Source organism: Sinocyclocheilus rhinocerous, unplaced genomic scaffold, assembly GCF_001515625.1.
Source record: "Sinocyclocheilus rhinocerous isolate Xijiao unplaced genomic scaffold, SAMN03320098_v1.1 scaffold827, whole genome shotgun sequence".
Classification (NCBI taxonomy): Eukaryota; Metazoa; Chordata; class Actinopteri; order Cypriniformes; family Cyprinidae; genus Sinocyclocheilus; species Sinocyclocheilus rhinocerous.
This window is the reverse complement of record NW_015633173.1, coordinates 988,017-1,001,173: the sequence shown is the minus strand read 5'-3', so window position 1 is coordinate 1,001,173 and position 13,157 is coordinate 988,017. Positions and strand designations below refer to the sequence as shown.

The following is a 13,157-nucleotide window of genomic DNA, read 5'->3' as shown; positions in this document are numbered from 1 at the left end:
GATTCTTTGATGAATAAAAAGTTAAAAAGAAGAGCATTTATTCAAAATAGGAATCTTTTCTAACAATATACACTACAGTTCAAAAGTTTGGGCTCAGTAAATTTTTATTGTTTCTTTTTTGAAAGAAATTAAAACTTTTATTCTGCAAGGATGTGTTTAGCAAAGTCAAAAGTTTGAGAACAGTAAGATCAGGAAGATTTTTTTTTTTTTTGAAGAAATTAATACTTTTGTTCGGCAAGGATGCATTAAATAGATCAAAAGTTAGAGTGAAGACTTTTACTGTGAAAAATAAATAAATATTCTTTCTATTCTTCAAAGAATCCTAAGAAAGAATGAAAAGAAAAATCACGGTTTCCATTGAAATATTAAGCTGGTCCTTTCAACTTCTTGTCACCATTGTTAATGATAAGAAATATTTGAATGGTAATGTACATTCCTTTCACCTTTTTTGCCGTTTTATTTTATTTTATTTATTTTTTTGAATATGAAATAAGAAAAATATCTATATTACCTATAATACCTATAACAGCTGAAGCATTCTATCAGTTTGAGTCAATGTGAGATATTTTAACTGCAGTCTTACATATCCTAAGTTACAAAAGCCCAAAATAAACTAAGACTGAAATTATCTACAAAACAAAGTTTAAACAGAGTTTAAACAGAATATAAGCAGTTCAGGTTGAATTAATTACTTAATTTTAATTCTTAGAGTTAGGCTATATAGCCAGAATATTTGAGAAATATTAATTTATTCCTATTTTGGTGTGGTGGGCAGGACACAATCAAAAACAGCATTTCATTTTGTAAATGTCACAGGATGGCTTTGATTAGTTTCTGTATTATTATATTCCTTGTTAGAAAAGATTTCTATTTTAAATAAATGCTGATCTTTTTAACTTTTTATTCATCAAAGAATCCTGAAAAAGTATCGCTGTTTCCAAAAAATATTTGGCAGCACAACTTTTGCCAACATTGATAATTTTAATAATAAATCAGCATATTAGAATGATTTCTTAAGTTTTGTTCGGCAAGGATGCATTAAATAGATCAAAAGTTAGAGTGAAGACTTTTACTGTGAAAAATAAATAAATATTCTTTCTATTCTTCAAAGAATCCTAAGAAAGAATGAAAAGAAAAATCACGGTTTCCATTGAAATATTAAGCTGGTCCTTTCAACTTCTTGTCACCATTGTTAATGATAAGAAATATTTGAATGGTAATGTACATTCCTTTCACCTTTTTTGCCGTTTTATTTTATTTTATTTATTTTTTTGAATATGAAATAAGAAAAATATCTATATTACCTATAATACCTATAACAGCTGAAGCATTCTATCAGTTTGAGTCAATGTGAGATATTTTAACTGCAGTCTTACATATCCTAAGTTACAAAAGCCCAAAATAAACTAAGACTGAAATTATCTACAAAACAAAGTTTAAACAGAGTTTAAACAGAATATAAGCAGTTCAGGTTGAATTAATTACTTAATTTTAATTCTTAGAGTTAGGCTATATAGCCAGAATATTTGAGAAATATTAATTTATTCCTATTTTGGTGTGGTGGGCAGGACACAATCAAAAACAGCATTTCATTTTGTAAATGTCACAGGATGGCTTTGATTAGTTTCTGTATTATTATATTCCAGGAGAGCTCAATAAAGCTCAAGAATCTTATGATGAATAATATATAGTTAATCATTTCCTCTCGTGCCTTGTTTTTGCATTGCAAATCTTGTCATCTTATTTTTTCCAACTCCCTGATATTAAGACCAGGGAGTTGGAAGATATTAAGTGGATTTCCTAAGGCACTAACCTGACATGTTTGAAATTAATGTTTGAAATTAAGTTTCCAGATAGTGATGCCTTCAAAATGCCACAGCCTAAAAAAGATTTCTAAAATGATTAAAGGAGTAGTTCATCCAATAATGAAACTTCTGTCGTTATTTACTCTCCCTCATGATGTTTCAAACCCAAATGAGTTTCTTTCCGCATATGGATTTGGATCGACATGAGGATAAGTAGCAAATGACAGGATTTTCACTTTTTGTTGAACTATAACTTGTGAAAAATGTGAATTAATCAACTGATGCAATCCCTACACACGGTTGTCTTATTTCCAATAACATCAATTGTTTCTCATGTTTGTAAGCTGTCATCATTTGTAATCAGCATCTTCTGTTGGATTTATAGGAAATGGAGGAACAGTTCGAGAAGGAACGTAGCTCTCTAGAGGAACAGAAGAGCCTTTTACGAGAGGAACTGGACAGTCTTCGAGAGGAGCTCACAGCCAAACTCAACATGGCCAACAGTGAGGTATGACATTTGTTGTCTCTGTGAAAGTGATTTAGCAGGTAGAAAGGAAGGCATGGAAGCAGAGGGAGGAGGTGATTCATTTCAGTGTCAGGTGTTCATCATCTCATTAGTCTCAATGTGTTTTAATGGGCTTCCGGAACACAAATCTGGCTGAGTCCCATGTTCCTTAGCCACAGCTGCAAATGGGCCAAGGAGACCCCTGAAGAGAAGCAGCATCACTGATTATTACCTTAATGTGCACATCACAATTGCTTAGCATAAATGGAAACGAAGCTCTTGCCGGAAAATCCATCTTAAGATGGTATCTGTGTTCTGTAATATGGTCGCTGTGGTTTCTAGCTGGTCAAAACTGGTCATTAGCTGACTGATCTTCAAACATCTTCCAAAAAACAGTCTGACCACTTTAATCTGGTATGACCAGCTGGTACTGTCGCTGGTTTGTTTCTGGTCAAAGATGATGACCAGCTTGGACCATCTAGAAACCAACTATATACCTAGGCTACATGTTTAGCCATGCATGCTCCCCACTTGAAGGCTGTTCCGAAGGCTGTTCCAAAATAGCTGAGTCTCATTAAAAAGTCATATATCATTATATTTGCAGCATGTATTAACATTCTCTATTAGAATGAACTTTGAGCATTTGAGAAGCTGAATGAGCATGAATAGCATCTCAAATCTCAGTCACATTTTAGTTAGGATGCTGTCTTTAGAAGATGTCCTGCTAATATGCTAGTCTTCGCTAGTTTCCCAGCTGGCCTAGGCTAGTCTTAGGCTGTTTTAGCTTGGTGATCAGCTAAAAAGTACCCAAAAAGCTTCTAAAACCAGCCAACAGTCCCACTAAGACTTGTAAAATAGTAGGTTTAAGGTTTTTTGGGGTTTTTTTCAGCAGAGTAGCTGCTTGCGTTGCTCACTAGGGTGTTTTTGCAGTTATTTTTTTATTTATTTATTTATTTGTAATAATTTAGTTGTATGGGGTTAATAATTTGTACAAGGTCTAACAAAAATTATTTCATAATTTTATTCTAAATATTTGTTATACTTTTTAAAATAAATAATACTACAGTCATTTATGTTATGTTGTTACGTTACGTTACGTTACGTTTTACGTTACGTTGCGTTGCGTTATGTTTTTTATCACTGGAAGAGAGCTATAGAGATTGAGTAGATTTATTATTTGTGGAACCTGTGTGACAAGGTATTTGTTAGTAATTAATTAGTTAGTATAGTAATTTATAGTTGTGTTCTTGTTACTTGTAGGTTTAATTACAAATAATTCAAAAATATTTATATATATATACAGTATATACATACAGTATATATACAAGAATATATATGTATATGCAAGAAGTTCATTCTTACAGTGTCCTTTAACTCAACATAGAGAAAAAGCATCTGCTCAAAAGTGAGTAACTTCTGCTGTTCTTCAGGTGAGTCGACTCCAGGAGCTGATGAAGCAGGGAGAGCAGGGACTCAGTTCTGCTGAGGGACACATCTCCAATCTGAAGGATGCCCAGAAGAAGCTTCTAGAAGAGCTGGATGCCACGCGAGCCAGACTCAGAGAGACCAGCAATCTCTTAACAGCCCTTCAGGTCTGTTACCAAAAGCAAATACTCCAAAAAATAATGAGAATGAGACATACTTCAAAGTCACATAACAGCTGCTCCTGCCAGTTTTGCAGACATTTTTTTATTAAAGGGGTCCTATGACGTTGCTAAAAAGAACATTATGTTGTGTATTTGGTGTAATGCAATGTGTTTATGCGGTTTAAGGTTAAAAAACACATTATTTTCCATATAATGTACATTATTGTTGTACATTATTGCAGCGGCAACAACAATACTACAGCGAGAATAAAAGTTATGCCTTCTTTCTTTGCGTGAACATTTGGGCGGTGTTATGCAAATCTTCCCACATCGTGACGTAGACATGTGGGGGCGTGTTAGAACGAGCCGTTTTAGGTAGGTGTGGTTGACTCTTAACTTCTATAAAGAATATCTCTTTGGATTTGAGACTTTAGTCTTTGCAACTTTACAGATCTTCTTTATGCACCAAGAGCTTGTAACACTCCAAAGAGAAAGAAAAAATTTAAATCGCATCATATGACCCCTTTAAAGTCGATGTGTGTAATTTTTTTAAATATACAACTTTTGCCCTCAGTTTCCATATAGCTTCTAAAACACACCTGCAATGAGTTCATCATTATGAAACGAGTAATTGGTGCTCTGTTGAATTACACCCACCTGCGTTTTTGGCCCCTATCAAAGACACTTCATTAGAGAGGCCTCTTCACGGTTCCTCTTCCTGTGTCCTTGACCTGAAGCACAGGTTCTCTGAGTGACCGTGCATAATGAATCAGACCTGTATGAGTGTACCAGTGTGTGTGCGTAATAGAAGAAATGAGTGAGTGGAGAAATGAAAATTGATTTCCATCTCCTGGACCCAGTTAGATTGATAGCTGTGAAGAAGAGCCCTCTCTCTCGTCCTGAGTGCCACATGTTAGACCTCACAATTACGGGTCATGTGCTTAATGGCTCATCAGAGCTAATGTTCGCTCTCGTTCTTGTCCTCAGGGAGAGATGGAGACTCAGAAACAACAGCACGATGCCAAACTCATCACTACCAAAGAGGAAGAGAAGCTCAAAATGGATAAGATGGCCCTGGAGCTCGAGCTGAAGTGGACCGAGACGCTCAGGTAAAGAGCACATGTTTTTGTGTTACACGAGGGAGAGTTCTTGGAAATGTGCTTTCAGAAATATTTACTCACCCCCATGGTATATTAAGGGACATCATCAAAATGTGGTGACAAACCTGTCCCTTGAATTCTCAGTCATGAAAAAAAAAAACTAGTCAAGAAACTCCAAATAAAAGGCATTTTAGTTAACATAATAGTTTACTAAATATCCATCTATAATGGAGCCTATGAATGGATGACCAGATAAAATCACAGATTAAATTATGTTTTTTGTTTTTAATTAAAAACCCATTGTCTCCATCTGGAATACCACTTCTTTGGTTTTATTTATTTGTTTGTTTGTTTATTCCTCATCTTATTTGTTTCTCTTCTTGTATTTATTGATTCATTCTTTGATCTATTTATTTATTTATTTATTTGCTTATTTTTTAAATAATTATGTTTTAAACATCAGTGCAAGGTCCAACAATTGTGAAAAAAGTAAATTAAAAAAGAAATAAATTATTTAAATGATCTAATTCTTGTATTCTAAATAACTGTATAATTTATAAGGTGAAATAAAGAAATAATAATAATAATGTCAATCACAGATTAAATACGTTTTATTATTATTATTATTATTATTATTATTAAAAATGGTCTTTACCTTTGTTTCCTTCATCCTTCATCATCATTTATTTATTTATTTTCAATAATTGTGTTTTAAGCATTAATGCAAGGCCCAAAAATTGTGCAAAAAAGCAAATTATTATATTCTAAATAATTTCAACTTAAATTTGTAAGTTATAATTTAAAATAAAAAAATTCATTTGTTTATTTTTTTATTAGTTTATTATTTATAATTATTATTGTTTTTGTTTTATGGGCTAAGTATTAGTGAAATTTCCAACAATTGTGCAAAAAGCTAATAAAACATTATTATTAATGTAGCTACTTACTAACAATAATAATATTCATATATAATATTATTATTATTAACCATTTCTTTCTTTCTTTCTTTTTTTCATTTATTTGTCAGTGATGTTGTCAGTGTTAAAACATACAAGAAGTATTTCCAATGTCAAAGTTCAGAGTTAGAAGAGGGCTTTGCTGAATTCAAAACCTTGACATTATGTAAGTCATGAAATCAACATTCTTGAAGAATATGCTGGCCATACTTTTCCATGACATGAGGGAAAGTAAACAATGACAGATTTTTAATTTGTGGTGAACTGTCTATTTAAGTGGTTTGTTAACAAGCAAGGCACTTCTCGTTCTTTCACATTCTCTCCTTCTTTGCCAAGCTATGTGATGACTTATGTACCATTTAAAGTTCCCAACAGCTGTAAGTGTTTTGGCGTTGCCTCAAAAAGGCTTGCCTGCCTAATTCATTAGCAATGCTTACAACCAGTGTTTAATATCATGGGCCTTCAAATAAGACAATGGGTCATTAGTATAAGCCTGAGTTGTATTGGACTAAAACAAAGGCCATTAATGGGATAGTTCACCCAAAAATGAAAAATATGTCATCATTTAGTAACCCTTAAGTTGTTCCAAACCTGTGTGAATTTCTCTCTTCTGCTGAACACAGAAGAAGTTATTTTGAAGAATGTGGGTAGCCAAACAGTTTCTGATCCCCATTAACTTGCACAGTATTTTTTTCTCTATGGAAATCAATGGCTACCAGCAACTGTTTGGATACCCTAATTCTTCAAAATATCTTCTTTTATGTTCCGCAGAAGAAATAAACTCATACAGGCTTGGAACAACTTGAGGGTGAGTAAATGATGACAGAATTTTATTTTTGATCTATCACTTTAAGAACATTTTGGCTACTTTGTGTGCTCATAGTTTTGCAAAGTTACCAGTTCGCCACTAAAACATCCCCTGAAAACTCTAAAAAGGAGCTAACTAGGAAGGTTGAATATCAATAGATCAATAGATCAATAGGCCCTTAGCAGACGCTCAACATGCTTTTAATGCCAAATCAACAAGACATTTATTGGATTTCATCCTTGGTAGCTCATTTTCCACAACATTTGTTCTGGGTGGTGCCCTGGAGCATGCTATTTGGGCTTTAACTTATTATTTAGGAGAATGTGGACCAATGTAGAGCTTGTTATTGCTCAAAATAAGTGCTGGTAGTGATGTTGGATCTAGGTCGAGAGACTCGTATTTCAAGAGATGCCTCGTTTTGAAATATCTAGGCGTTTCCATGACCTCACACAATTAGTAAAGTCCACAATTAGTAAAGGTTCTCAACTAATATCATTTATAGTGCTGAGGAATTATTTAATGAAAGTTTAAAGAGGTCTAGTCCATGGAAAACAGGTTAAATGGCTTTACAATAGGAATTTTACTCTAGAAATTCCATGTGTGATTTTGTGATTTTTTTTTATTTTTATTTTTTATTTTTAGTACTTCAGCTTCAACATATTTTACTTCCGGTAGTTGCCAAGGCCAAGGCAGCATTTCTAATTTTTATTTGCATTTTCATCAATTTTGTTTACATTTTTCATCTATTTATATTCTATATATATTATTCCATCAATGAAAACTATTTTTAATTGTTTTAATTTTAATTGTAGTTATCAATAGCAACATTGTAATTAGGGGAAAAACTGGCTGTTAAGGGTTGAAAAAAGGTGAGAACTAAAAATATTTAAGAAAAAAAAAATGTTTTAGCCTGTAGGATAATATGAAGTTAGCCTGTAGACAAGGGTTTCCTCAAACTGATCCTTCAGGCATCATCAGAGGACAAATGTCTGTCAGACTTTGTGTTGCAAGTGTTACAAGAGGGTTTGTTCATCATTGTGCCAATCTGTCAGACACAGGCACTTGCATTTGCACAATTGCTCCGTCTTATTAAGCTATCACTGACTTCTTTATCTACACTTGAATTTGCGTTGTACAATTACACTCACAGCTGCAGCATACAATGAAGTTCATAAAAACTCCAGATGGATCTTCCCCTTCGAGGCAGCGCCGTCTGGATGTCGCTAGCATGCGTGTGCCGAGTGCAACAAATCAAAACTGTTTACGCCAGTTTTGTTTGCTGGACTGACAGCTTTGCACTGAGATCATTTATGAAGACAAATGGACTCCCTGTAAGAGTTTATAAAGGTGATAAAGCCACAAACAGGAACTTCTGTTCAGCAGAAGTGCTGGTTAATTTAGCAGCTCCTCTTGTAATGCACACCATGAGTGGATGAGGCAGTTGCTAGTGTGTGTGTTTGTTTCTGACTTAGCTATAATGTTAGAGACAAAAAAACTCCATTAACAATTCCTAAGATGTCTGAAAAAATGTCTCTTTTCAGTTACTCTGAATTGTTTGGAAGAAAGAGGAGTAATGGGTTTGGAGTATGACCAGGCTAGATTTGAAGATGCAGCTCATGAAGCATGTCTAACCACTTGGCCATGACTCCAACCTTTTTGCCTTGTAATTTAGCTTTTACATTTTTTGTCTGTTTATTTGACATAGAATCCATACCTGGGGTGGCATATTTTGCCCCCTAAATTTTTCAAGGTGTTTACCAGAATATTGTGAATATATTATAAATGTAGGCAAGTGGCATGGAATAATCTTGGAAGTTATTGTCTTGTGCGATCTGAAAGTATTTTATATTTTTACATAATGAATGCTTTTTTGAACTCTTCAATATTATAATATATTACATTATATTACATATATTCCTGCACTGAAGTAGTGCAGGCAAAAATGTGACTTAAAATATTGAAACGTAAAAGAAATTATGCTTTTTCAAATGTATGCATTTTGCCTTTTAAATTCATATACATTTGTAATTTATATTTACATTGTTTATGCTGACTGCTATAATTCATCTATAACTATTTTATACTGAATTTCATTAAATATATATCACAATTATTATATTATATTATATTTCTCACACTGAAGGACCATTTAAAATTAGCTAGTGAAGGTAAAAATGTGATTAAAATTTGGTTAAATTTAAGAACAGTTCTTTTGCAATTATATAAATTTGTAAGTTATATTTACATTGTCAATGCTTACTGCATCTTCTCTCTCTACATATATATATATATATATATATTCAATAGTAATATTTTTATAGTATAGTATGTCTAGTATTAGTATAATATAATATTTATATAGTGAATAAATTAGTCATTAGTAAATAAATTAGTAAATAAATGCTGTTCTGCAGTGTATTATCAATTAGACATTTTTGCCACCATGAACGAACAGATAAATCAACATGTGTATTTAAAAAAAAAAAAGTAAAAAAAATCCAATTACAGCCTTAGTGCTTATTGCTGTGGTCTCAGGCGGCTTTCAAAGTGCTTCCATTTCCTCTTAAGCAGCAATTAAGACAAATTTCACACCTTTAAAAGGTTTCACAGGGTCTCCGAGTGTGTGAGGTACTCCACACTGACAGTTATTTGGGCATTTTCTGTAGCACAGACTTAATAGTCACAGATTTAAGCTCAGTGCTGCACTCTCATGACGTCCTGCAATTATACCACGTAATGTGGAAGTTAACCTCTTCTGTGACCTCCACCGCTGTGCAGCAGAGAAATGTAGGTGCATTAAAAGATCTGTGGAGCATGTGAAGGGGGCCCGGCTCATTTAGCAGCCATTAATGATCAATGGACCACTGACCCAGGATTTTTGTATTTTTATATTTAGATGTGTGCAACAGCAGAAACCAATTGTGTCTTGTTTTTGTCAGATTTGTGTCAAAAGGTCTCGGCAAAAAAACTGCACAAAACAGTATGATCATTAGTGTGTGTTTTTTGTTTTTTGTTTTTTTTTGTCCACAGGCAAGAGTGTAAGAAACTGCGTGAGGAGCTACGTGAAGAGCATGAGGAGAATAAAAGGTCAGCACTCACTCAGCTGGCACAGAATAAAGATCAGGAGATGTGCTCCGCCAGAGAGAGCTGGCAGAGGAAGGTGGAGGACCTTCTGGAGCAGGTCAGAAACACATTCATGCAACTACTGTACTAACACTGCAAACAGTTCTCATGTTGAGACCACTGCAGTCAGCCTATGAGGGTCCAGTGGGGCTGTTCAAGAAATGTATAAATCAACTGAGAAATTGATAAATTAATTGAGCAACTAGTTATTTAATGTGAATAAATACATCTCTACAAAAACACAAAACAAAAAGGTCAAGATAAAGTCAAAAATAATTTTCAGTTTAGAACTAATGACAGAATTGAATTTGTATGTTTAAAGTGTGATTATGGAGTGCTTAATAATTGCATTTTCAGTTTTAGTACTTTTTTTATTTCCTATGGCTTTTTTTATTCATTAAAACCAGAGGCAACACTCTACTGCCAATATGAATTAACATATTTATCAATATTTTGATTACATTTTGTTTTATTATTTAATTATGTTGTCATTTGTTAATTTATCATCATGATTAAATTGTCATTGTTCATTCATTTTATATGTGCATCCACATTTATGCATTTCCTTGTTGATTTTTCTCAAATGGTTTATGATTATTGCATATTGAGTATTGCGTACTTCTACAAAGTACAGAAAATAAATACACTACTGTAACACAGATCGTAGTCACGGGAAGAAGGAAGCGGGAACCGGCGAACGTTCAAAGAAAACTTTAATAATAAAATAAACACAAAATAGCACAAACAGAACCAAAACACAAAATAAAGTCCAGGCCTGGTCCTCTCTCGTCTTTCACTGTCGTAGCTCCTCCTTTTATCCTTCCGGAGCTCCTCCGTGGGACTCGAGACCGGTGAGTGGTGCAGGTGTCGCTCATTATCAATTACTCCACCGGCCTCGCTCTGTTCCCACGGCTCTCGGCAGCACAACTGTTTTCAATACTGATAATAATAAGATATTATTTTCACCACATCGGACACCCCAATAGCATATTAGAATGATTTGTGAAGGATTTTGTGACACTGGAGACTGGAGTAATGACTGCTGAAATTCAGCTTTGCATCACATAAATAAATGGCAAAATTACATTTTAAAATATTTTAAAATAGAAAAGAGTTATTTTAAATTGTAATATTATTTCACAAAATTACTGTAAATATTACTGTTTTTAAACATGTATTTTCAATCAAATAAATGCAGCCTTAGTGAACACAAGAGACGTCAAAAACATTACAAAAATCTTACCAACCCCAAACTTTTGAACAGTTGTGTACTTCTAAGCAAGCCTCCATTTGGTTGTGCGTCCTGTCCTGACCAACACAGCAACACTGGCTTAACCAATGATTTAAATCTGTGGTGGCGCTATGTGTTAATGTGATCAATGGCAGATGGAGGGAGGGTTCAGAAAACCTCACATTGTTTTTTGCATTTCTGTTTGTTGAAGCCTGTGGAAGAGAAATTGCACAGTTAACCATACACTGTAAAAGATGATTGTGATTTTAACAGTAAAAGACTGTAAAAATGCTACAGTAAAAACCTGTTAACTGGTTAACAGTAAGTTTCCATACTATATTAGGTGAATACATGTAATTACATTTAATGTAATTTTACAGTAAAATACTGTTAAAAATACGGTTTTTGGAAGTGAAAAAGAAAAAGTAATTGTATAATTTACAGTGAAAATTACCGTAAAACCGTAAATTGACATTCCCAGAATTCCCTGCATGACACTTCATATTTGATGTTTTTTTGTTGAAATAACATGTTTCTACTTTTTGTTGTGTTTCTTATCAGTTGTGTACATTAGGGTTTAATCTTACATCTAATGTTGTCAAATGAATGTTTATTGCATTATTTCAGTATCGTGTGTGTCACCATGATGGGGTTTAGTGTTTGTGTGAATGACACTGTGCACCTTCTATATATAAATATTGCCCTCTTCAGCTCCTAGAAAAGCTGTTTGTGATGAGCTTTGGTTCATCGGGAACCGGCGAACGTTCAAAGAAAACTTTAATAATAAAATAAACACAAAATAGCACAAACAGAACCAAAACACAAAATAAAGTCCAGGCCTGGTCCTCTCCCGTCTTTCACTGTCGTAGCTCCTCCTTTTATCCTTCCGGAGCTCCTCCGTGGGACTCGAGACCGGTGAGTGGTGCAGGTGTCGCTCATTATCAATTACTCCACCGGCCTCGCTCTGTTCCCACGGCTCTCGGCAGCACAACTGTTTTCAATACTGATAATAATAAGATATTATTTTCACCACATCGGACACCCCAATAGCATATTAGAATGATTTGTGAAGGATTTTGTGACACTGGAGACTGGAGTAATGACTGCTGAAATTCAGCTTTGCATCACATAAATAAATGGCAAAATTACATTTTAAAATATTTTAAAATAGAAAAGAGTTATTTTAAATTGTAATATTATTTCACAAAATTACTGTAAATATTACTGTTTTTAAACATGTATTTTCAATCAAATAAATGCAGCCTTAGTGAACACAAGAGACGTCAAAAACATTACAAAAATCTTACCAACCCCAAACTTTTGAACAGTTGTGTACTTCTAAGCAAGCCTCCATTTGGTTGTGCGTCCTGTCCTGACCAACACAGCAACACTGGCTTAACCAATGATTTAAATCTGTGGCGGCGCTATGTGTTAATGTGATCAATGGCAGATGGAGGGAGGGTTCAGAAAACCTCACATTGTTTTTTGCATTTCTGTTTGTTGAAGCCTGTGGAAGAGAAATTGCACAGTTAACCATACACTGTAAAAGATGATTGTGATTTTAACAGTAAAAGACTGTAAAAATGCTACAGTAAAAACCTGTTAACTGGTTAACAGTAAGTTTCCATACTATATTAGGTGAATACATGTAATTACATTTAATGTAATTTTACAGTAAAATACTGTTAAAAATACGGTTTTTGGAAGTGAAAAAGAAAAAGTAATTGTATAATTTACAGTGAAAATTACCGTAAAACCGTAAATTGACATTCCCAGAATTCCCTGCATGACACTTCATATTTGATGTTTTTTTGTTGAAATAACGTTTTTCTACTTTTTGTTGTGTTTCTTATCAGTTGTGTACATTAGGGTTTAATCTTACATCTAATGTTATTAAATTAATGTTTATTGCATTATTTCAGTATCATGTGTGTCACCATGATGGGGTTTAGTGTTTGTGTGAATGACACTGTGCACCTTCTATATATAAATATTGCCCTCTTCAGCTCCTAGAAAAGCTGTTTGTGATGAGCTTTGGTTCAT

The 13,157-nt window shown here is 33.7% G+C and overlaps 1 protein-coding gene across 1 annotated transcript in view; it reads left to right on the top strand.

Moving 5' to 3' along the window:
• The window catches only part of LOC107743322 (protein FAM184A), a 142,058-nt gene that overhangs the window by 70,842 nt on the left and 58,059 nt on the right, over positions 1–13,157 (top strand). The window contains exons 7-10 of the mRNA XM_016556491.1: positions 2,191–2,313; positions 3,741–3,902; positions 4,884–5,005; positions 9,791–9,941. Coding sequence (XP_016411977.1) covers positions 2,191–2,313; positions 3,741–3,902; positions 4,884–5,005; positions 9,791–9,941 — 558 coding nt within the window. The remainder of the gene's footprint in view (positions 1–2,190; positions 2,314–3,740; positions 3,903–4,883; positions 5,006–9,790; positions 9,942–13,157) is intronic.